We start from the raw sequence: 21,946 nt of genomic DNA on the forward strand, positions 1-21,946 counted from the left end.
CACACTTAGCCTCCTGTCTTCACTGCTGACTTTCAAAGACTCTGGGTAGAAAAGTGGTAAAAATGACCTTAGGCCATGCTTGTCCAGAGCCCAGCCCACCGTTATCATGTGATTGGCCTGGGGGCTACGAGCTGCAGGAGAGGCTGGCCTGGGGGCTACGGGCTGCAGGAGAGGCGAAGGTGTTTGAGTGTGCAGGGCCAAAGGTTGCTCAGTTAGTCAGTCTAGAAGGGTTCTTTGGGCTTCTTTATATTTCTAAAAAGGTCCTCATGTCAGTAATGCTGGCGTGCAGGCAGGTTTAGGAACTCTTACCCAAATGGCAGAATGGAGACTAGACAGAAGTTACCAGAAAGCAGACTCATCTTAGAGGACAAATTTTCTAACAACTAGAGCTGACCAATAGTAGTAGCTAACCAACTCATGAATACTGAGTGTGTCATGCTTAGAAGTGTTTAGACCAAGGCCTGATGGTCCGTTGGGGTGAGAGAGGCAAACTACACATACTCGAATGCTCTCTGCGGTGGGACTCTTTGAACATGACGAGGGCATTTTTAAAGGTGAGTATTTATTAGTGGTGGTTGTACTACCCTTGCCTGTATTTGATATCTCTTGAATGACTTTGTCCCATGACTTTGGGCCTGGTGCTCCCTCCCTCTGGCTACACCGTGGGTGAAAGTTGGCAGGGTTCTGCAAAGTATATTCATTTCCTTCCCAGTCAGTCTAGGAAAATTGTCTTTGTATGGAGACTACTGCTTGTTTCCGGCTTCTGCTTCCTTTGGCCACCCTTCGTGCAACACCGCAGTGCCTGCCAAGGCTGGGTGGGCCCCACGGTGTGTTTAAGGAAGCTGTGACATTCCACGATTAAGCAGCCCTTCCCTAATAAACTCAGGGTGGCCACATCATCATGCTGTGAAAGAAGGGAAATTTGGGCCAAGGTGCTCTGGTTGCATTTTTCAAAGCTGTCCCATATCATTTCTCTTAGTCTCCTGTGTTAGAGAGGAAATCAAGGCCCTGGGGTCCCTTAAGAAATCACAAGGCACCACACACCCACACCAGGAGGGCCCATGAGACAGGTGAAGGGAAGATGATGGTCCCAAGCACCCAGTCTGCATCCTAGCTCTGTCCCTTCACATCGAGTAGCTTGTAAGCAGGGATATAGAAGTTTTACAAAAGGACAATGGAGTAAAGTCACAGGATGGTGTCTGGCAGGTAAGAAATACTCGGTACATGTTTAGCTACTGTAACAATCATCATTATTCCTTTCCTCTGTCACTGAACACTGTGCTCTGCCGTTGGCCCTTCCTTTTGACCCCGGGGGATGACTGGAATAGAACCTGGCTTTTCCCTGGGGATGGCCAGCCTGAATGCACCACGGTGCCCTTTGGCCTATGGAGACCCCGCTGTTGGCCAGTGGAAGGGGGCATTCAACTAGCAGAGTGGACAAACCGGGCTGCCCAGTCCACTCCCAGCTTGCCCCTTTGCAGCTCTGACTGGGCATGTCGCCTCCCCACTCTCAGTAGAATGGAGATAACACTACTTGCCTCTCCCAGGGTTGTTGTGAGGATGTGATGAATTAATGGCTGTGAGGCCTTGAGAGCAGTGTCCGTGCCACATAAGGGTTTACTGTTACTACTGTTGCCCACCATGGCTGGTGTCAACACAGCCCTGAGAGGTTGCAGCAGACGGTGGTGCACTCAAGGCAAATGAGCTGCGCGAGGCGTGAGGTCAGGAAACAGAAAGGATGATTGGGTTCTTCCTGATTTAGACTGATGGACTTAGGCACTCTGGTTTGCAGTAAATGCTGGCCACAGACGAGCTCTGGGAATTCCTCATTTCTGCAAACTTGAAACCCCGCATGACAAACCTGGTCCTTCTGTTGGCTGGGATGAGGGGTGGACAGGAGAAGTGGCTGAAGACCTATACCATTCTCCACGCCTGCCCTGTTCTGTTTCACCGTGTGCATGCGAGGGTCGCATCTCAGTGTGGTATTTTAACCACGTGGTAATTGTAGAGCAGGCTGGGCTGACACACCAGGGACTGTCGTTCGACTCGCTTGCATTTTACTCTTTTCAGCATTTTACTCCAGACTCTGATCTTTGAGCTTTTGGGATTTTAGAAGAGTGATCAAAGATGAGTCCTGAGCGGGATATTTGAAATGACCCAAGAGGGGCTGATCTCCTTATTCCACATGGGAAGAAAGAGGCCCCAAGAGAAGGATGTACCCTCGATTGCCTAGGGAGTTAGGATACAGCCTGGAACAGAGGAAGGTGTAAGGGGACTGTCTCTGTTGACCAAACTGGTTGGTTCTTTTTCTTTCCTTTCTTTTTTCTTTTCTTTTTTTTTTTTTTAAAGATTTTCTTTATTTATTTGACAGACAGAGATCACAAGTAGTCAGAGAGGCAGAGAGAGAGGAGGAAGTAGGCTCCCCGCTGAGCAGAAAGCCCATGTGGGGCTCAATCCCAGGACCCTGGGATCATGACCTGAGCCGAAGGCAGAGGCTTAGCCCACTGAGCCACCCAGGCACCCTGGGTTGGTTCTTTTCGTAAAGGATTAAGCACCTTGTGCCCTTCCTCTGGAAATGTTAGGCTGCAGGTTTGGTTTTAAAAAAAAGAAAGAAATTTAAGAAGTTCTGACCAAAAAGGCTGGAAAATAGAATAGGCTGTACTGCTAACAACCACATTTGTCTGGGAACTCTTAATTATAAAAAATGTGTGCATTTTTGTCAAAATTGAGCAGGGGCAGGGAGCAGGCAGGAAATTTCCTTGTTTCCTACAGCAATACCAGGCAGTGATCCTCAGCCAGCTTGGCCACTGGGGACCCCCGTTTCAGGGCTGGGGAGAGCAGGGTTGCTTGGAGTCACACAGTTTGCTGATGAAGCTGGGAGGACTGTGACCCTTAGCCTTGAGGGGATAGTTGGGGCCTGGGCCGAGGTTCCTGATTGTCGACCCCTACCCTGCTGTGGCCAGCAGCGTCACCTGTCCCTGACAGCGCTGCCGAGAACGGGTGTTGTGGAAACTTACGTGCCTCATGGTAAGGATTCTGTCAGACTTCTTCCTGATAGGAAAAGACTGGGAATGTCCACAGCCAAGGCAGATGGGAGCTTCCAAGAAGGAAATGGTGTGAGAGGGACTTCTAGCGCTTCTTTGATTGGTGGTAGTAAATCTGGGGAAAGTTCATGTAAATTTATGGGAGTTGGCTCTGCCTCTGAGGAGAGGAGAGCTTGAGTTGTTATTTATGTAGAAGTTCTAGTCTGGGTCCTCACCTGCTGGGGATGCAGGGGTGAACAGATAACACACAGTTCTTCTAACCCTCTGTGCTTATGATTTAGACACTAAGAAATACATACAGTGAGCCCCAGGAGGGTGGGGGTGCTGCGGAGATCATGTGGGGCCTTGGAAGGGTTTCAGGTTTGGTTCTAATGGGAAGCCTCTGAAAGGTTTTTTTAAAGCAGGGGAATGGTTGGAGTCTGGCTGGGGGTGGAAAATGGTTGGGAGAGGGAACGGCAGACTTGAGGATTGTGTAAGTGAGGCAAGAGGAGCTGGCTGTTGGGCCCAAGGTGGGGATAATAGGATTGCCATGACTGGCCTCGAGGTGTGTGCAGAACAAGGAGGGTCAGATAAATGCCAGTTCCTAGAACATTGTTAGAGACCCTTAAACTCAGCTTTTCTGGAAAGAACTCTCCCTCTTCCCTCATGTGCCTTTCCCCTCATCTTTACCACTCTTCAGAAGTAAAGTTAAACCTATTTTTCTCATTTTACCTTTCAGTTTAGTTCTTTCTTATTTTTAAAGATACCTTGTCAAATAGATTCCAATTAAGTGGTCTTGAATAATAACCTTCTGTGCATAACAGGTTTTATTCTTTTGAAGGGCTGAGGGATGTTCCATGACGTAGATGCACACCACACTGAGTGAACCTCCCAATCTCTAACTCTTGTTCCCCTCCTCCCTCCCGCTCTTTGCAGGTCGACCAGTATCTCTACCACATGCGTCTTTCTGATGAGAACCTTCTGGAGATCTCTAAGCGGTTCCGCAAGGAGATGGAGAAAGGGCTTGGAGCCACCACCCACCCCACGGCTTCGGTGAAAATGCTGCCCACCTTTGTGAGGTCTACTCCAGATGGGACAGGTGCTGCCCCTGGGGGGATGGCTTTGGGCACTCCATCGCCTAGGGGAGATTTGGGTGGCTTTTGGGACTGAAAGAACAATGTATCAGCAAAGGTTCTTTGGTTTCATACCTCAGAAACCAGCCCTGGCTGGTTGAAGCATACAGGAATTTTTTTTTTTTTTTTTTTTAAGATTTTATTTATTTATTTGACAGAGAGAGAGATCACAAGTAGGCAGAGAGGCAGGCAGAGAGAGGAGGAAGCAGGCTCACCGCCAAGCAGAGAGCCCCATGCGGGGCTCGATCCCAGGACACTGAGATCATGACCTGAGCTGAAGGCAGAGGCTTAACCCACTGAGCCACCCAGGTGCCCCTGAAGCATACAGGAAATTTAATGAAGTTGATGGGGAGAGGTAATCAGGAAGACTGGAAAGCAGGCAGCTGTGGCAGTCAGGGTAGAAGTAAGTTTTTGTCAGCCCTGCCAAGACATTGCTGCCACCCATTTTTCTCCTGTCCCTATGCTGAGACAGGCTGATCGGCTCAGTTTGGGAGCTCGCAGTCCCACTGAGATTGCACAGTCATGGTGAGGAAGATCAGGCATGTCTGAGGTGGTCACAGCCAGAGGCCAGGGCATTCATTCTACGTGGCACATTCCACAGCCTTGCTGGAAAAACAGTATGGTACAGATTGTCCTTAATGTGTTTCTGGAACTCTGTGGGAAAAAAAAAAGTACTTGAAGCCCATATACGCTTGGGAGAATATGAAGAGCCACAGTGCCTCTCTGGGTATTAAGGGCTCTGAGGGTGTGCACGAGAATCTGTCACGCTTGGTTTCATCCCCTTCTTTGGCTGGATGCAGACCCTGTATTTTGTGGAGTGCCACCCAGCAGGTAGTTTAATCAAACCAGAGTAAAGGGAGTGGTGGAGCTGGAAGTGGGCCAGAGAGCCTTGCACGCACACCTAGAACAGTGGGTCTTTCTTCAGTCGGCACAGGGGAGTAACAGTGTAGGGGTGTGGGCAGAACTGTCTGGGTAACATCAGCGGCAGCATCTGCCATGTGCGACGGAGTGACGGGGCTGCTGGTAGAGACAGGGCGAGGCCCGAGGGATGTGCTCGAGTGGGTGCTAGGATGCTGAGTCCTGCTGTCCGGAGGCGACCGCATCCTCCAACAAGGGACAGAATGGGGCCGTGTCAGTGCCTGTTCATCGGTACATGTGAGGTACCTGGAGCCCGACGGGGGAGCAGTGTGGGATAGCCACCCGCATGGGGACTGTAGGGAAAGAGCCCAAGGGGAGAGCCAGCAAGCCCAGGCTCCTTGAGGCTAACCTACCTGAGAGCCTCCAGGGACCTGGTTTGTCTAATGAGACTTTGGTTCTTCCAACAATTTGGAAAATATTATATGTTTGCCTTGGGACTCAGCCTGAACCCAGCGCTGCAGGGGTGGCCGGGTTTGGGGTTCCTCCGAGTGTGTGTGTGTGTCAGCCCAGCACTGAGTTCCCTGAGGTGAGCGGCCAGCCCCGATCCCTGGGTATCCCTCATATGCCCTCCAGATCGGCACTGTTGTCTGTACCAGCCGCTCCCTCTGACTGGCGGCCACACCCGCTTCTATTGTTTTTATTTGACATTCTGATAAATTTACTGGCTCTTTAGGGCCAGGGACATTGTTTTATTTCAGGCACCACCACTAGGCAAGTACCTCAAGTGTCTACTACATTTTGACTGTCTAAGAACTTTGCTGAGCACCCATGTATGGTCACTCATTTCCTTTTTGTAAAACCGTGTAAGAGAGGGACACATTTTATCTGTATTTTTTTAAGAGGAGGAATTTGAAGCTTGGATGGTCTGATACTTGCCTAAGGTCACACAGCTAATGAGAAGCTGAGTCAGGATTCAGACTCATATATGCCAAAGGTCGGGCATCAGGACTGCCGCCGGTCCATTATGTGTGTGCGTGCACGCGTGAGGCTGTGCGCCTCAGCGCCAGTCACACGGCCCAAGCGCAGCTGAAAGTGTTTGAAATGTGGGGCCAGATGTCCGGCTTCAGCAGGTGAATACATTTGTGAATACAAATACAAATACAAAGGTATGGGACCAGCTTTGAACCTTCTCACTGCTTTCCTGAGATTGGAGACCTGGACACTTACTGGCCTGAGCCTTATAAGAGTTTGCACTGATTACTGTGCCATGTCATGGGGTCTTCTTCCGTGACCTCAGACTGGAGTCTTGGGAACCTGTCTTGTGTCCCAAGGTGGAGATGAAAGTGGCATTTAGCCTGTGTGCCCATGAGCCACTGGGACTGAGGTGGGAGCCAGAGGCTGACCCTCCCTTGCAGCATTCTCGGGCAGAAGGGTCTGGGCAAGACTTTCTGCTGGACCTTCACAAGGAGATTTTACCTGACTTTGGTGATGCACAGAGTAGCTCTTGCTAATGTCAAATTCGACAGGGTAAATGGGGATGGTGTGTAAAAGGAATGTGTACTGGAATGCTTTATTCCCTTAAGTGGAGCAAGTGCCCCAAGTGTAGGAACTCCAGCGCTCAGCCCTGTCGTTTCTCTCCTGCTGGGTGGGGTCCTGGGGCCAGCTCCTCACCCTGGCTCTCTGGGACTCAGCATTTATTCCTCTGTACAATGAAGAGGTGGATCTGACAGTCTCAGTCTGCTGTACGTGGGTACTGGAACCAGCGTGCTGTTCACTTATGCACCAAAAAAATTCTTTGACGTTTTGTGATGAGGGCAAAACCCTTAATGTCCATCAGCTTGGCACTGGTCAGTTTGTGCAGAAAATGGTCCTCTGCAACCCATTATAAAGCATGAGATCGATTTATGCATATTCATACGGTATAAACTCATGTATTTATATGTGCATAAAGGAATACAAAGTCTCAGGGACACACACTGAACTATTAGTTGCAGTTTTCCTGGTCTGTGAGGTTGGCAGTAACTAGTAAAGTGGAAGGTGTGCATATATGTTAACTCAGGAATGCTATCTCCAGCTGTATCGTAACTTGAACAGATTCCTTATGAACCTACGAGGCATGTTTAAGAATGTTCAGAAGGAACAGTCTGGCCTGGGGTGGGGGTGGTCTTTGCTCAAATGATGCCTTTTCCATGCCTTATAACATTGTTGCTTATAATGACAGCATATTGGAAACTGTTTATGGACTATCCTTGTGAAGGGATACAATGCAGCAGTGTTACATAAATGTGTGGGTATTAATAAGGATACACCGGGGAGGAAGGACTGGTACCTCCTAGTAGCTGGATGTAACTTCAGATCCCTCAAACGATGCTGGGCATTGCTTATGGACACACACATCGTAAAATTATTGGGATCTCAACTGGAATATATATCCAACATGAATGATAGGAATTGCCATTGGAAAATCAAGAAAGGAGACTGAACGTGGGGAGGGGAACATGAGGGGATGTAATTTCGAATGGACAACGTCAAGGCTTTCAGTTCTATATTTTGTGAGTTGTAGCTCTGAGTTACGGACTGTGGCGATAAGGATCCACCCCTCAGTAGATAAAGCCGATCTGAAATGAAAATTCGGCTTTGATATTGACACTGCAGTAGATTGCCTGGAAGAGAGATCGTGGGTCAGTCATGTATAGGGATCTCTGCCTCTTCCCAGACAGTCTGTGGTGCATCACCGGCTTCCCTGCCCAGGCCACAGCCTGGGTTCTGTTGCTGCTACTGGTGGTGATGTGTCTCTCCCATTGAAGGAGGGGGGAAGGGGGTCTTCGTTCAAGTGATGCCTTTTCCATGATGGCCTTCCTCAGCGAATTCCTTTCCAGCGTTCGCTTTTTGAAACTGCGAAATTAAAATTCTGATCTAAATCTCTGATCTAGAGGGGCCTAATCTTTAAATCAGTGCCTTCCTAGCTTTTCTGGACTGCGTGCTTACACCAAGCAGCACCCATGTATAAATATTTATACAGTGCTGAAACAAGTTGCAGGGACCAATGTCTATTCTTATATGTGGTGCAGTCGGATATTGCTGTCTATTCCTTTAAAAAAGCTGCTGGTCAGGAGCCCCTGAGGTTTTTTTTTCCGGCATGCAGTGTGAGCGATGCTGCCTTAAAAGCTTGTCCCCCATTTTTGTCCTAGGTGGGTGTTTGTAAAATTGTCTTCCTCTGGGGGTGAGGGGCGGGGAGGTGTTTCCAGGGCAGTGTTGAGTGGGGTGAGGATCTGAATTCTATTTTAAATGGGGTTGAAGTCAAGCTGTGGGCCTTCAAGCAGTTCATGTATGCCTGGATCCTCAGTTTCCTCATTTGTACCGTTAGGGGACTGGAGGACCTAGAATTAAGGGAAAAGCAAATATGTGACCTTCCCACGTGTTCTATAAATGAAGACCTGTGCAGCCATCACTCACCTTTGCAAGAGCCATGGCCAGCACCAAGTTCACTGAGGCAGGGTGGGTAAGGCTTCTGGGTCCTTCCTTTTGGAGGATTCATCCCTATCACCAGAACCCCTGCATTTGGGAGCGAGGACCAGGTTCTAACTCTTATTTCTGTGGGCCCCAGCTGGCCAATGGTAATGAAAGTCCTGGTGGAAAGTGTGGGAGAGACTTCAGGAAGCTTTAGGCTGGCCATTGATGATGCAGGTCTCCATTCTACTGAAGGGAAATGAACCTCCATGTAGTGGTTTGAGGTCTGTGGGAGAAGGAAAGGAACGAAAGTGGACACCAAGCCCAGAGGAGCTGATTCTAAAATAGCCACACTTCATAGATTGTGTGGACCATCTTTGTACAGAAATGTCATTGGCCCAGAGAAAAATGAAATACATGTAGATGGGCCAAGAATATCTTACTCAGATGGCCGTCAGGGTATATAAAAAAATCCTCCCCCTTCCTCTGCCTCCCCCACCCCCCAGTTTTAAAAAGTTGAAAGAATTGTATAACGGACATCTATATACAGACTGTCTAGATTCTCTTACATTGATATTTTACCAAATTTACTTTACCGTTCTCATCCACGCTTCTACCCATCAGTCTTGTTTTATTTGGTGCATCTGCAGAGTAAATTACAGAAATCAGTTTATTTCAGCCCCACAATTTCAGTGTGCACTTTACTCACTAGATGTCAATATTTGTTTTCTTTTTAATATAAAATTTACATACAGTGAGATGACAAATTGTAAGTATCATCCAATGAGCTGACAGATACGTACAGTTTTAATAACAGTGTATATATTTAATACAACCCCCATCAAGAGAGAGGACATTACCACCAGCCTAGAAAGTTCCCTTGTGCCCCTTCCCCAGGCAATCCTGACCCTGACTGCCAGAAGCAATCACTTTTAAATTTTTCCATGTGCATGAGTCTTGCCTGTTGAACAGCTTTCCATAAATCTAGTCATCTGGTATTTACTCTTTATGCAAGTCTTCATCTACCTATGATACCATGGGCTTTATCTAGGTTGTGTTTATCAGTAGTTCATTCCCTTTGGTTGCTGATTTCATGGTATGTTTGGAAGCCTATGTGGGGTGCATATTGAGGGACACCTGGGCTCTTTCCAGTTTTTGCCCATTAGGACTAAAGCTGCCATAGCCATTTTTGCATAAGCCTCTTTGTGGACTCATGCCTTCGTTTTCTGGGGTAAACCAAGTAGGAGTCGACTTTCTGGCTCATAAAGTTTGGTGGGTATTTTATTACAAGAAACTGCCAGGCTTTTTTCCCAAGGTGATCAAACCATTCTGTTTTATATTTTATGCTCCTACCAACAGTGTGAGACTGACACCTGCCCCTCATTCTCACCAGTATTTGTTGTCTGTACCCTTCCTCAACCTTCTCTCGTTTTTTTTTGTTTTGCTTTTTTGTTTGTTTGTTTGTTTGTTTGTTTTCAGTGCTGAGTTGAATAAAGAAAGCATGTGTTTGTATCTGCCAGGAACCCTGCCATCTCTGGGCTCTCCATAGGCAGTCCTGCCCTAAGCCATAGCTGGGTGTGTGATCATGGTGCTAGCCCCAGTCCTGTCAGCAGGCTTACCACATGCATCCCAGGGACCCATCCGGCTTTCGGAGAATGGAACTGTTCTATCTGCAGAGTAAAAACTTGGGAATAATTGATACCATTTAATGAGCACCCACAGTGTCTACTAGGCGATTTACATAATCTGTTTAGTCCCCATGCAAACTCTCCAAGAGAGACTTCCAATTTAAAAATAAGACAACCAAGGCCAAAGGCAGTGGGTGACTGCCAAGGTCACACATGGCCAGTGAATGGCAGAGGTGGAGAGGTGAAGAGGTTAGGCCTTAAGCAGGGGGCGTCCTGACTCTGGCCATAGGATTCATAATTTACATCCACTCCTATTGCTGAAAAAGTTTCCAGAGCAGATTGGGTTATCATCTTTTTTTAAAGATTTTATTTACTTATTCGACGGAGAAAGATCACAAGTAGGCAGAGAGGCAGGCAGAGAGAGAGAGGAGGAAGCAGGCTCCCTGCTGAGCAGAGAGTCCCATGCGGGACTCGATCCCAGGACCCTGAGATCATGACCTGAGCCGAAGGCATAGGCTTTAACCCACTGAGCCACCCAGGCGCCCCTGGGTTATCATCTTTTCAAATGCATCCCAGATAGGGGTTGGCTTGGTACCATTAAAATAAGAAGCTCAAGTACAACCCAGCTGAGAATCTGCTCATATCCCAGATGCAAGTTCCAGAAGTAAAGTGTCTTTGTGCGGTCTTTGTCATCCTCTTGTTGCACTAAGATTGTTTAGCTATAAAGATGCCTTGTAAGGCCCAGTGAGTTGAAGGCTTTGCTGTATCAATCATTTGATCCTTTCCCACTTCTCTGAATTGGGAGTTATTTTCCCAGGTCAGTATATCGTCTAGCAAGACTGAACTGCCGAGAGAGCAGGGGGCGATGAGATGGTGGTGACAATGACAGGCTGTAGGCTTACCAAATGGCCAGCTGCCATGCTGAGCACTGACTTTGAGCAATCTCATTAATTTGGATCGTGACCCAGTGGTAGGCACTAGGAAACCCATTTTATAGAAAAACTAGATTTGTTTGATGAGGCAACTTGCCCAGAGTCACATGGTGAGCTAATGGAAGTGTTTGATTTTAAGCCCGCCCACCGAGTGTCAATGCCCACCACTAGCTAAGTGATTTATTCTTCTCTGCCTCCTGCCCCCCTCCCCTCGCCCCCTGCCGCCCGCTAGCACAATGCATGCATTCTTCGGCCAGTAACTCAAGCCTGTTTCTTGGGTTTGGTTCCGTAGAGTCCCCACCAAGGCTGGTCCTTTGAGGCAGCAGTATGCTGAAACTGCCTTGTACCCTACCTTCAAAGAGTGAAAATTGTCCTTGGGGAGATAAGGCTTCCACAGTTCCAATGATGACAGAATGGTACCCAGTCATATAATGTAAGCACACAATGTGATAGAGACAAGGCTGCCGGGAAGTTGCACAGAGGCGAGTATACCCGAAAGGAACCCTTATCTTGGTTGCTCAGCATTATATCAACGGGCGTGCAGTGAGGACTGATCAGTAACCAGCACACAAACAAGTTAGTGGATTTATATGGTGCCGACAGTATAAACCAAAGATTGTATCGATAAGTGGTTTCCATAGAGCAGTAGCTGTAGTTTATTAAACATTTACACGTAGCAGGCATTGTGCCAAACACCTTACATATTCATTGCATTGACTCTTGGCCAAACACACACACGCATGCCCCCAAAGGGACTATTTGGTGGGCAGTGGAGGGGAGGTACTGGCTAGAGAGGTCATTACTATCTCCTCTAAACAGATGATGAAACCCGACATTTCTAGTAATTTACCTGACATTGTACGGCTAATACATCCTGAAACAGGACTTGAACTCCTGGTGGGCCTGCCTGAAAATCTGAACACACCCAGCGGATTAAAACATGTTTTAATCCTTTGAAGAGTGGTTTCGCAACTGTGGGGGGAATGTAACACTTCTGTGACTGGAGCGTTTTTGAGCTTAAGAAACACTTCTTCAGTATCAGAACCCCAGCAGGATGCTTTCCAATGGTGTGTGTGTTGGGAGCTTTGGGGGTACGTAATGTGTTGGTTGTGTTCCAGCTCCCTCCTTCGATTGGAGCAGCCTCTGTTTTTCTCTAGTTTTCCATTTTGGCATTTGGTATCCTATCGCTTAAGATGATTAGGAGACCAATGTCGTAGAAGATTGTAGAAGAGCCGATTACCCTGTTCTTTGACTGTACTAGACACCCACATTCACTGTGATTTGATACCTTTAATGACATGGAGTGACTTTATTTCTGAGCTACTGAGTGGAGACCTGCTTGCTTTGCCTTCTAATGGAGTAGCTGGGATCCTAGAGCTTAAAAAGAGGCCACCAGGTGTGGTAGTAGCTGTGGTGGTTCCAGGTACATGGGAAATATGGGCCTCAAAACCTGGGCCTGCCAAAGGTAGTTTTGCTGGCTTACCTGTCCAGGACCTGCAAATTGCTCTTTTGAGTCCTCTTAATTGGAGTCTGTGCCATAAAGTCTTAGAGCAAGCATTCTCTTGGCTGCGTGCTAGCCTGGCAGGCACTTGAAAAGCAGAGCATAAACAAGCTTTCCAACCTAGAGCTACGGCGGGAGGATTGGAATGTTCAGTGGAGTCATCTGGGGCCCCTGGAAATGTTCCTGCTGTGGTACAGCAGGCAGGAGCTAGTCCCTTTGGGGGCATTGAATTATTAAAGGGCCACTTAGGAACTGGATGTGACAGTATGGGACTTGGGTCTTTGACCTACCTCAAAGTTCAAGGCTGCATGCCTCTGGCTTGAGGTGATAAGAGGTGATGTCCTTTATGGCTGGATCTAGCAAGGTCCTGGGGTGACCAGCCATCCTGGTATGCCTGGGATTTTCTCAGTTTTAGCACTGGAAGCCGCATGTCAGTCTTGGGCAGACTTGGGTGACTGACCACTTGTACATGGCCCCAGAACCCTGCTTGGCCCGACTATCTTGCAGCATCCTCCTCACTGGTGTCCCTAGTGCTAGACCCGTGGTCCGCAGGGCTATCAAAGCCCTCTCGAAAACAAAGCTGATCCTGTGCTTAAAATCCAGAGTCCTTGGCATTGGTATTTGCTACATGTGGTAGGAGCCTTACACTGTAGCCACTCTGATGTGTCATTCCCTGAACACTCTGTGAACTTCCACACCCTTACCTGTGTCCCCTTTTCCCTGTCCAGCAACTTCATACCATCATTCGGACCTGGCTAGAACTTTTGCTTGTCCCAGCAGAGCAAGTCACGGGCTTGCCACAGTGCATCTCACTGCCCCCTTTCTCACCTTCTGGTCAGGGACTGGGTTTGCGTATAGCACCCGATAGTGGAGAAGCTTTTAGTACCGTGTTCAAGTGCTGCTCACTGTTGAAATAGCTGATTGCAGAATGGGAAGTATTTTGTTGGCAGGTCCTAGAATAGATTCTGGGTCTGACTCTTAAAATAGTGACTTTTAAAACTTTTTTTTTTTTCACCCCATTCCCAACTGTAAACAAAATGAAATCTTATATGGAACCCCATATCTAAGACGATAACAGTAAGGGAAAGATACAAACTTCGAAATGTGGAGGTGGGAGGTAAGGTTGTGCCTTAACTGGCCTTCCTTAACCCACAAAGATCAGACCTTGCCACCTGCACTGGTCCCGAGAACCCTGGGAACACTGCCTAAAAGCCTCTTGTTCAAAGAGGGGCTTCTAGAATATGTTCTGAAAAAGCTCTGGCTCCAACCCTGGACGGGCAGTGTGCTGCCCCTTCTGAACATAGTTGCCTTTGACAAAGGGCACTGCTGCTTAAAAATACAAAACCAGATGCAACCTGTTTGTAAGTCCAGCCCTCGTAGACACAGTGCTCCAAGGGCCTGATGGGAGGAACAGGTGGTGAGCTATTTTAATTAGTGACAAGTACCTAATGATGTAAAATAGATCCTGTTGGAAAATCCAGCTGGCCCTCGCCTCTCCTTCCTCAAAAATTGTGCAGACCTTGCCAGGTGCAGGCCACCTCTGTGTTACTAACAATGCTGAAGTTATGGCCTGCTCGGGACCCATTCCTGAGGTCTCATCCAAGAACATGATGGTGACTGTCCTGTTCAGGCAGCCGGTCTGATGCATTACTAGTCCTCCACAGCCTCCCCCCCACCCCCCACCCAGACAGGTGAGTTCCCAGGGGAAACTGAAACCCTTTTATCTTGCTGACCTTAAGTGTTTGATAAGAGCCTCACTGAAAGTGGGCAGAATGAGTCAGCGCACACACTCCGCCAGATGAGCAACTTGGATCTTGACTGTTGGGCAATTGGATGGAGGGCGGCACGACCAGATGCTCCCGTTGCCAGTTCTCATCACCGTGGGCTGGCAGTGCTGGCTCGAGTCCTTGCTTTCTTGTGGAAGAGCGTCGGTACCCCTTCTCTTACCTGGTTTTGGTGGGGATGCTTTTAATGAGGAGGACCTTTGCCAGAGAGGGCTTGGTGGGAACAGAGGTCCCATGTGATTGAGAGATGGCAGCGATTTGTGGCCATCAGTAAAGACTGTATCAACAAGCTTTAGAGGGTCCTGGGCTCCGGGGGGACGGGGGGGAATGTCACCTCCATGCAGCGGGTGTGTGTCTGCTACCACCCACTCACGTTGGAGAGCCCTTCACCCTCCCGTAGACCTGGGGGAGGGAGGGACGGACTGCAGTTACTGATAAAGATTAGGGCGTCTTGGCTTTCCTTTTCACCACTTTATTGCTTATGTGCCTCATTCTGTGCCAGGCCCTCCTCAGCTTCCAGGAACAAGAGAGATGGGTGTGGTGCGGTGGGACAGGCACGGGCTTTGGGGTCAGATGGACGTGTGTTCATGAAACCCAGCAGTCACTTACCCCTTTGTGACCTTAAACCAAATGACTGAACTTTAAACCACAGTGTCACTTCCTCTGCCACCCAGGCCAGCTTGGAGGCTGCTGGTGACCTCTGGGCTTTATGCTCTTGGAGTTATTCATGAAGAATTCCTTATTTGAGGATTTACAACTTTCCCATGAGGAGCCTCCTTGCTCGTCAAGGAGAAAACTTTGCTGGAGAACCAGACCTGAACTTGGATCTTGGGTTCAGTTACTTGACCTGAGTCTCGGTTTTCTCGTCTGGAAAATGGCTATTATGATGCCCCATAGGGCTCCTGAAGATTGATGAGATAAAGCTTATAAACAAAGTGACCATCACTTAACAAATGTTTTTCTTCCGTTAAAATCCCCTACATGTCGGGCCCTCAAAAACTAAACCTCCCTCACACCTGCCTCTGTCTTTCCATTGTTTTATCACCACAGTAATCCAGATGCCAGTGATGAAGTCTGAGTTCTGTCCCAGGGATGAGAGAGATGAAGACAGGGTGCTGGGCTTTGTTTTCCAAAGAAGTCCCATTAAAAAGTAGAAAATGGGAGCTGGTAGAGTACTTGCTTGGCATGTGAGAGGTAGCCGGACGGATGCCTGCATCCTCTGCAGCTGAATTTTATGAAGGGAGAAGCTGGCCGCCTATCTGGGTCAATTTGCCCAAAATGGCAGCTGTGCAGTGAGCAGCTGGGTGTCCCTAGTGGGGTACCTTCCCCAAGGGAGAGGCAGGGCGGGAGTGGGGGCTTAAACAACAAAAAAGAAAATAGAAGATGAATTTGGTCTTTCCAGTACACTTTCAAACTTTGCTTCCTTCACTTTAGCAGTGGTGGTAGCTACCTTCAGGAGGAACTGGGGAGAGTTAGGAAAGGTGGCAAGCTCATGTAATCCTTAGAAGTTGTACAGATTTAACATAAAACCCAGAAACCATAAATATTTTGACAACATAAAAATTAAGTGTTTCTCTGCATGGCAAAAATACCACAAATAAAGTGAAAAGACAGACATTGGATTGGAAAAAATAATTGTAATTATACCACCAATAAAACTAGTTTCTTTAATATGCAAAGAGTTCTTTTAGGTTATTAAGAAAATAATGAATATATATATATTTTAAGGATTTTATTTATTTGCCAGAGTGAGAGAGCACAAGCGAAGAAGTAGGCTCCCCACCAAGCCTAAGGCAGACGCTTAACCAACTGAGCCACCCAGGTGTCCCTGAACGTATTTTTTAAAAAGGCAAAAGATGTGAATAGGAAATTTCACAGAACAAGGAATTCAAAAAGGCCAGTCAACAACAGATAATTCAAAATATATAACCTTACACAGTAGAAGGAAACCCAGTTTAAAAAATGAGATACCACGTTGACCAAGGAGGTTGGCCAAGATTAATTGCCACATAACAAGAGACCTTGGTGAGAACAAAACCCAGACGTTGGTTTGTGTGGAAATCGTTGAGCACTTTTAGGCATGAACTTTTAGGCAGTGTCTTCAAATTAAAAGCATACATCCTAAGAACCAGCAATTCCAATCCCTTTTCTCTGAGGGTATCTGTTAACAGCCTCTGTGTCTTTATAAAATAAATGTACCTAAGCACACCTGAGAAGCATTAATAATGATTACTTTTGGGGTATGGAGAAAAGGGATATTTGCTTTTAATTTTCCCCACTTTTGTATTGTTTGAGCTTCTTAAGAAATCAGATGTTTGTAGCAGGTGGTTTGTAGCCAGAGGCTACTTTTAGAAAGTTTAATTGCTTTCCAGACATACTCAGCAGTGAAGGAGACCTTGCCTCTGGCCTGATGGTCTCATGTTATTAATCAGTTGGTACTCAGACATTTTGCTTAACAAATGAACCATCAGTGAGCAAATGCAATAGATGTTTTCTTAATGTGTTGCCTCAGATAACAGCCATCATTAAGCAGAATGATCTCTCTGGATCTTCCTGGGTCCTCATGGCCATGTCACATGGCCTGTGCACTTTCTTAAGAAACCTACCATAAGCACGTTTTTCTGCCCCAGAGCCTTGCTCCCACCTGTCCAGTTTGGTAGTCCCAGGCCCATAAATGTGATGTTCCTTCACGCCCCATCACACACACCCATGCTGTCTGCCCTGGGCTTCTGGAATGTTCTGGAAAGTTCATAGTAGATGTGGGACTTGTGCCATGAGTAGGTGTAAGTGGGGATTGGAGGGGCTGAGGAGAACTACACGATCAACCAAAGGGGCATAGGAAGAGTGATGACAGCAGCCGTTTACTGACGGCTTACTGTGAGCCTTCATATTCACACATAGCATGTTCTGTATTTTGTGCCAGCCTCATGACCCCTGGGAGACGTCCGTACTATGGGCCCTGTTCTACAGGGGAGGTGACGTGCTCCAAGGCCGCATAAGTAGTGAAGCAGCTGAGCTGGAATTCAGATCAAAGCCTGTCTGCCTGTTGCTGAAGGCCCAGCTCTTCACCCCGGCTCTGCAGGGGCCTCTCGTGCACGGTGTGGGGCTGGGCACTAGAAGGATCTGTCCAGTGTCCGGGGTGGGGGAAGGGGGGGGGTCACCTTCATATTTGCTCTAGAAGTCATGGTGCTGGGTCTGCCTCAGAGATACTAGACCTGGAAGGAATCCAGCCCTAGGCTGTGGTAATTGTGATCGTGTGTGATTGCAGAACGGGGGGTGGGGGGTGGGGGGTTGGGTGCTGGGGAGGAGGCACGCCAAGAGGAATGTCTGTTCCGGCAGAGTCTGAAAAGAAAGCAAGGGATGACATTCCTTCCTGGGAACGGAGGCTGGGCTGGCCTTGAGTCATGACCCCCGTGGCCGCCGATTCAGCGCATCGCTTGCGTCCTAGGCCCCAGAGTGCTGATGCAGGCAGTTAGTCTTTGATTTACCTTTTCATCCTCCATGACAACCACCACATAGCTTTTCCTGCAGTCTGGCTGGGTTCCCACCACCAGGGGAGGCTCGGAACTGGAGTGCCTGGAAAAGTCGCCCATGGCCACGAGAAGGGCAGAATCACCCCCGGAGGGGTTGAGGGTGTCCCGGCTGTCGAGCACAGTGGGGTTTGGAGACTTTCCAGACGCCAGGGAGGGGACAGGAAATTAGTGCCCCTGAGGGGGAAATGCTGCACTCACGGGGTGGGGGTGGGGGGGCAGATGCCAATGGCTTTTCTTAGGTCTCTTCAGTCCCCGCTGGTGAGGGTGATGTTGCTTTTCAGCCCGAGAGGCAGCCCTAACAGAGAGCCCAGAGGACTTCAGTGTGGCACTGGGCCATGTGTGGATGCCTGGATGGAACGTTTCCTGAACCTACCGAGTATGCCCCAAACTAAGTTCTCGGGACTGTGTTGGGTAGTTGGGACACATTCTGTAGCTTTTTGCCTCCCCACAACCACTTGAGTCATGATGCCCCCACTTCAGAGGTGAGGTGGCCGAGCCTCAGGAACTTGCCACGGCCAGAACGTGGCCGGATAGCTGACAAGGTAACGTGGGCTCCAGACCCAGGCTGTGTGTGTTGGCTCCTGCCAGATGGGCACATGTGTAGAGGCAAGTCCCATGGAATCTTGGTTGAATGACATCCCTCTCCCCCAGGCTGCCCCTTCGGACTGTAGAGGCTGTGGGTAGTGCCCTCAGGGAGCTGGGTAGGAGTATTTTTTTCTCAGGGCCGAGCAGTTCCTGCTCCTCTCAGGGCCTGGGCGCAGAAGGGACCCCTGTTGGCTCATTCCGGTCAGAGCGCACCGCTGCCCCACTAGCCCATGCTGCCTCACTTCAGTGGCCGGTCACCCGGTGGGAAATGGGCTGAGGGTTGGCAAACATGCCTGTACGTGAATTCCCCAGAAAGTAACACTGTATTTTTCAAGAACGTGTGCATCAGGGCCGTTGAAGAGGGTGGAGCCCCTGCTGGCAGAGGGAGGCTGCCGAGATGGTGCGCCCACCTCCCCGAGCTGTCGCCGGCCCCTGCATCTCTTCAGCATTTCTATTCTGTGCCATACAGTGGAGCACGTCCCTGCAGCCAGCTGTATTATTGTGTAGAATCTGGACGTTTTCTGTCTACGCTGCTTGTTTCCTGGGGAGAAGGGACTGTGCCTTCCTGGTGGACACCTGAAGATCCTGACCCACTTGTGTTTGTGGAGTCTCCCTGTACCCCCTGTACCCCAGCTCTGGGGCCTGTCTGAGTGGAACAGCTGAGTGGCCTGACTCTTGCATACTTTTGGGTCAGCATTCTCTCACATTCTAATAAGCCTGGGATCTTTTGGGGGGGCACCTGGTTGGCCGATTTGCTAGGCCTCCTAAGTTACAGCTCTTTGTATTCATTCACTTTATCACGTGACCCTCTTATCCTGCCATAGGACATTGCAATCACTGTATGCAGACATTAAAAGTAAATTTTGGGGGTACCTGGGTGGCTTAGTTGTTAAACTTCTGCCTTTGGCTCAGGTCATGATCCCGGGATCCTGGATCGAGCTCCGCATCAGGCTCCCCACTCTGCAGGAAGCCTGGTTCTCCCTCTCCCACTCCCTTTGCTTGTGTTCTCTGTCTCGCTGTGTCTGTCAAACAAATAAATAAAATCTTCAGAAGAAAAAAAAAAGTATATTTTATATGGGGACCCCGATTTGGCTGAAAGCCCAGAGGCCCACAGGCCTTTAACAGTGTGCTGGGTGTCCTGGGAGCATGAAGAACAAAGCTGAGGTGTGACCTCCTGGGATAGGGCCTGGTAGGCCTCTTGAGCTTGATGGGGACTTGGCTGAAAGCCCCTGAAATAGTAGTTTTGTGAGAGGCTGGGTACCCCATACTTGGGTGTAAGACTGTGTCATTATTGTGTGAATTCTAAAAGTAATATAAAAGTGCTCAGCATGAAGAAAAAGGATCAGACCATACCTAAATGTCTGTGATAAAAAGTAAGACCCACTGGCTACCTATCACTGGGAGATGACCAGTGTTTATGGAGGGGCTCGTGGGTTTTTAGTCTTGGGCTCTGTGAGGATCTTCTCTTTCCTGAACTCACAGTGGCCCCTCGTCTCTCTGCAGAACACGGAGAGTTCCTGGCTCTGGACCTCGGAGGGACAAACTTCCGTGTGCTTCGGGTAAGAGTAACAGACAATGGGCTCCAGAAGGTCGAGATGGAGAACCAGATCTATGCCATCCCCGAGGACCTCATGCGAGGCAGTGGCACCCAGGTAGGACCCTACCCCCAGAGTGGCTGCTTGGGCTCTGGGCCCCACAGGCGCAGACGCTGCTCTTTCTCTGGTCTGGAAGGAGGAGACCCTGTCTGAGGCCCAGATTCTCTGTCCTGTCCTCTCTCTGTCTGGTGATCCCTTTCTGTGCCTGGAGGTGGAGTGAGGCACCTGCATCAGGAGAGGTGCACACAGACTAAAGCGCGGAGAGCATGCGTGTGAGACCCCAGAGTCTGGATGGGCCGCGGTGGGTGGTGTTTTGATTGCCATGACTTTGGAGGTCTGCTTGCATGGGCTGGTAATTGATGAAAGCCTGCTGTCGGGAGGCCCGACGCACCCTACTGGACACTTGTGGTTGTTATTGGTGCCATCGAGTAGCGAGGCAGAACACACAGAGTCAGGTCTGCCCCTGTGGTCATTCTGTAGCCCTCTTGGTCTCACACTTGTTACCATCGCATCACAGGGCGATGGAACTTGGCCCTTTATCTTTATGGTTATTTGCTCTCTCTTCTTGCCTGTCTACGACAAAAGAGGTTTTGCGCACAGGGATGGAAGCCTCTTGAGAAAACATCAAAATCTGGCTTTGGGGTATCCGCCCCAGCTGGTACTGGAGTGGGCACCGCATGCTTCCACATTGCTCTGAATCGTATTTCGTCATCCTCGTGTCCTGTGGCTTCTGGAGCATCTAAACAGTGAAAGGAGTGGATAAGAGAAGAAATGTGAAATCCACATACTGAGAATCCTCTCAGTAATAGCGAGGAGAAAAAGGAGAAAGGATGGAATTGGACTGTGATAATCTCCAAACATGTATTGAGCTCTTCCTGTGCGTGGGGCAGTGACCCTTACTGGGAATCAGAGTTCCCCAGCCTTTTCCCTCCTGGGCTTACAGCGCAGTTGGACCGCAGGGGACACAGCCCACCCTGCGCAGAAAGTAATTCACGCATTGGAGTGGATGAGGGACCGTCAGGAGCTGACCGTGATGCCCTGTTGTGTGACAGGCTGAGCAAAAGCTATGTGTGCATTTCTTCTTCTTACCTGCACCCCCCCCCCCCCCCCCGGCCCTATGAAGCTGAGTGCCTCTGTTAACATACTTTAAAGATGTCGAATTAGGTTTTGAAACCCTGAGTGAATGACTTGGCATTAGATCATAGGGGTGGGAAGGGCAGAGTCACAACACAAAGCCACACTGAGGTGTTGTCCCAATTCTCCGGGGCTCCGTCCTGTTGGTAGGCTGTGTGATGTATGTGGTCCACGAGAGTGGTACTTCCTGGAATTAGGCAGTATGGGAGTCCTGGATCCCCCCCTGCTGATTTTCTTTCCAGCATATACTCAATGGAAGAGTGAATAGAGAACATGAAATCCAGTAAGATGCCTTCCCAGGGTGGTTATCTTTTAGGCCTTCGGGTGTAGAAGGAGCAGAGCCTTCTTATTCCCGGTCTACTGTTCTTCCCACTCTACTAGATCCCCACTTCAGAAGGGAATTTCATAAATCTTTTTTTTTTTTTTTTAAAGATTCTATTTATTTATTTGACAGACAGAGATCACATGTAGGCAGAGAGGCAGGCAGAGAGTGAGAGAGAGAGAGGAGGAAGCAGACCCTCTGCTGAGCAGAGAGCCCGATGCAGGGCTCGATCCGAGGACCCTGAGATCATGACGTGAGCTGAAGGCAGAGGCTTTAACCCACTGAGCCACCCAGGTGCCCACAGAAGGGAATTTCAGACAATGAAGAGAATTTGTTGAGGGAGAAACTGCTGTTAGACTCTTTATTTGTCCCAGGGGACAGGTCTGAGGGGAAACCTGCTTTCCTTGTTTTCATGCTGGGGCTGGACAAATTTTAGCTCTATGGGGTTGGTAACTTAGCTCCAGTATC

General features: G+C 48.9%; 1 protein-coding gene across 1 annotated transcript in view; it reads left to right on the forward strand.

Moving 5' to 3' along the window:
- HK2 (hexokinase 2) overlaps positions 1-21,946 on the forward strand; it is a 60,660-nt gene that overhangs the window by 14,805 nt on the left and 23,909 nt on the right. Inside the window, exons 2-3 of the mRNA XM_059188165.1 lie at positions 3,960-4,122; positions 19,931-20,079. Coding sequence (XP_059044148.1) covers positions 3,960-4,122; positions 19,931-20,079 — 312 coding nt within the window. The remainder of the gene's footprint in view (positions 1-3,959; positions 4,123-19,930; positions 20,080-21,946) is intronic.

This window comes from Mustela lutreola, chromosome 9 (genome assembly GCF_030435805.1).
Source record: "Mustela lutreola isolate mMusLut2 chromosome 9, mMusLut2.pri, whole genome shotgun sequence".
Classification (NCBI taxonomy): Eukaryota; Metazoa; Chordata; class Mammalia; order Carnivora; family Mustelidae; genus Mustela; species Mustela lutreola.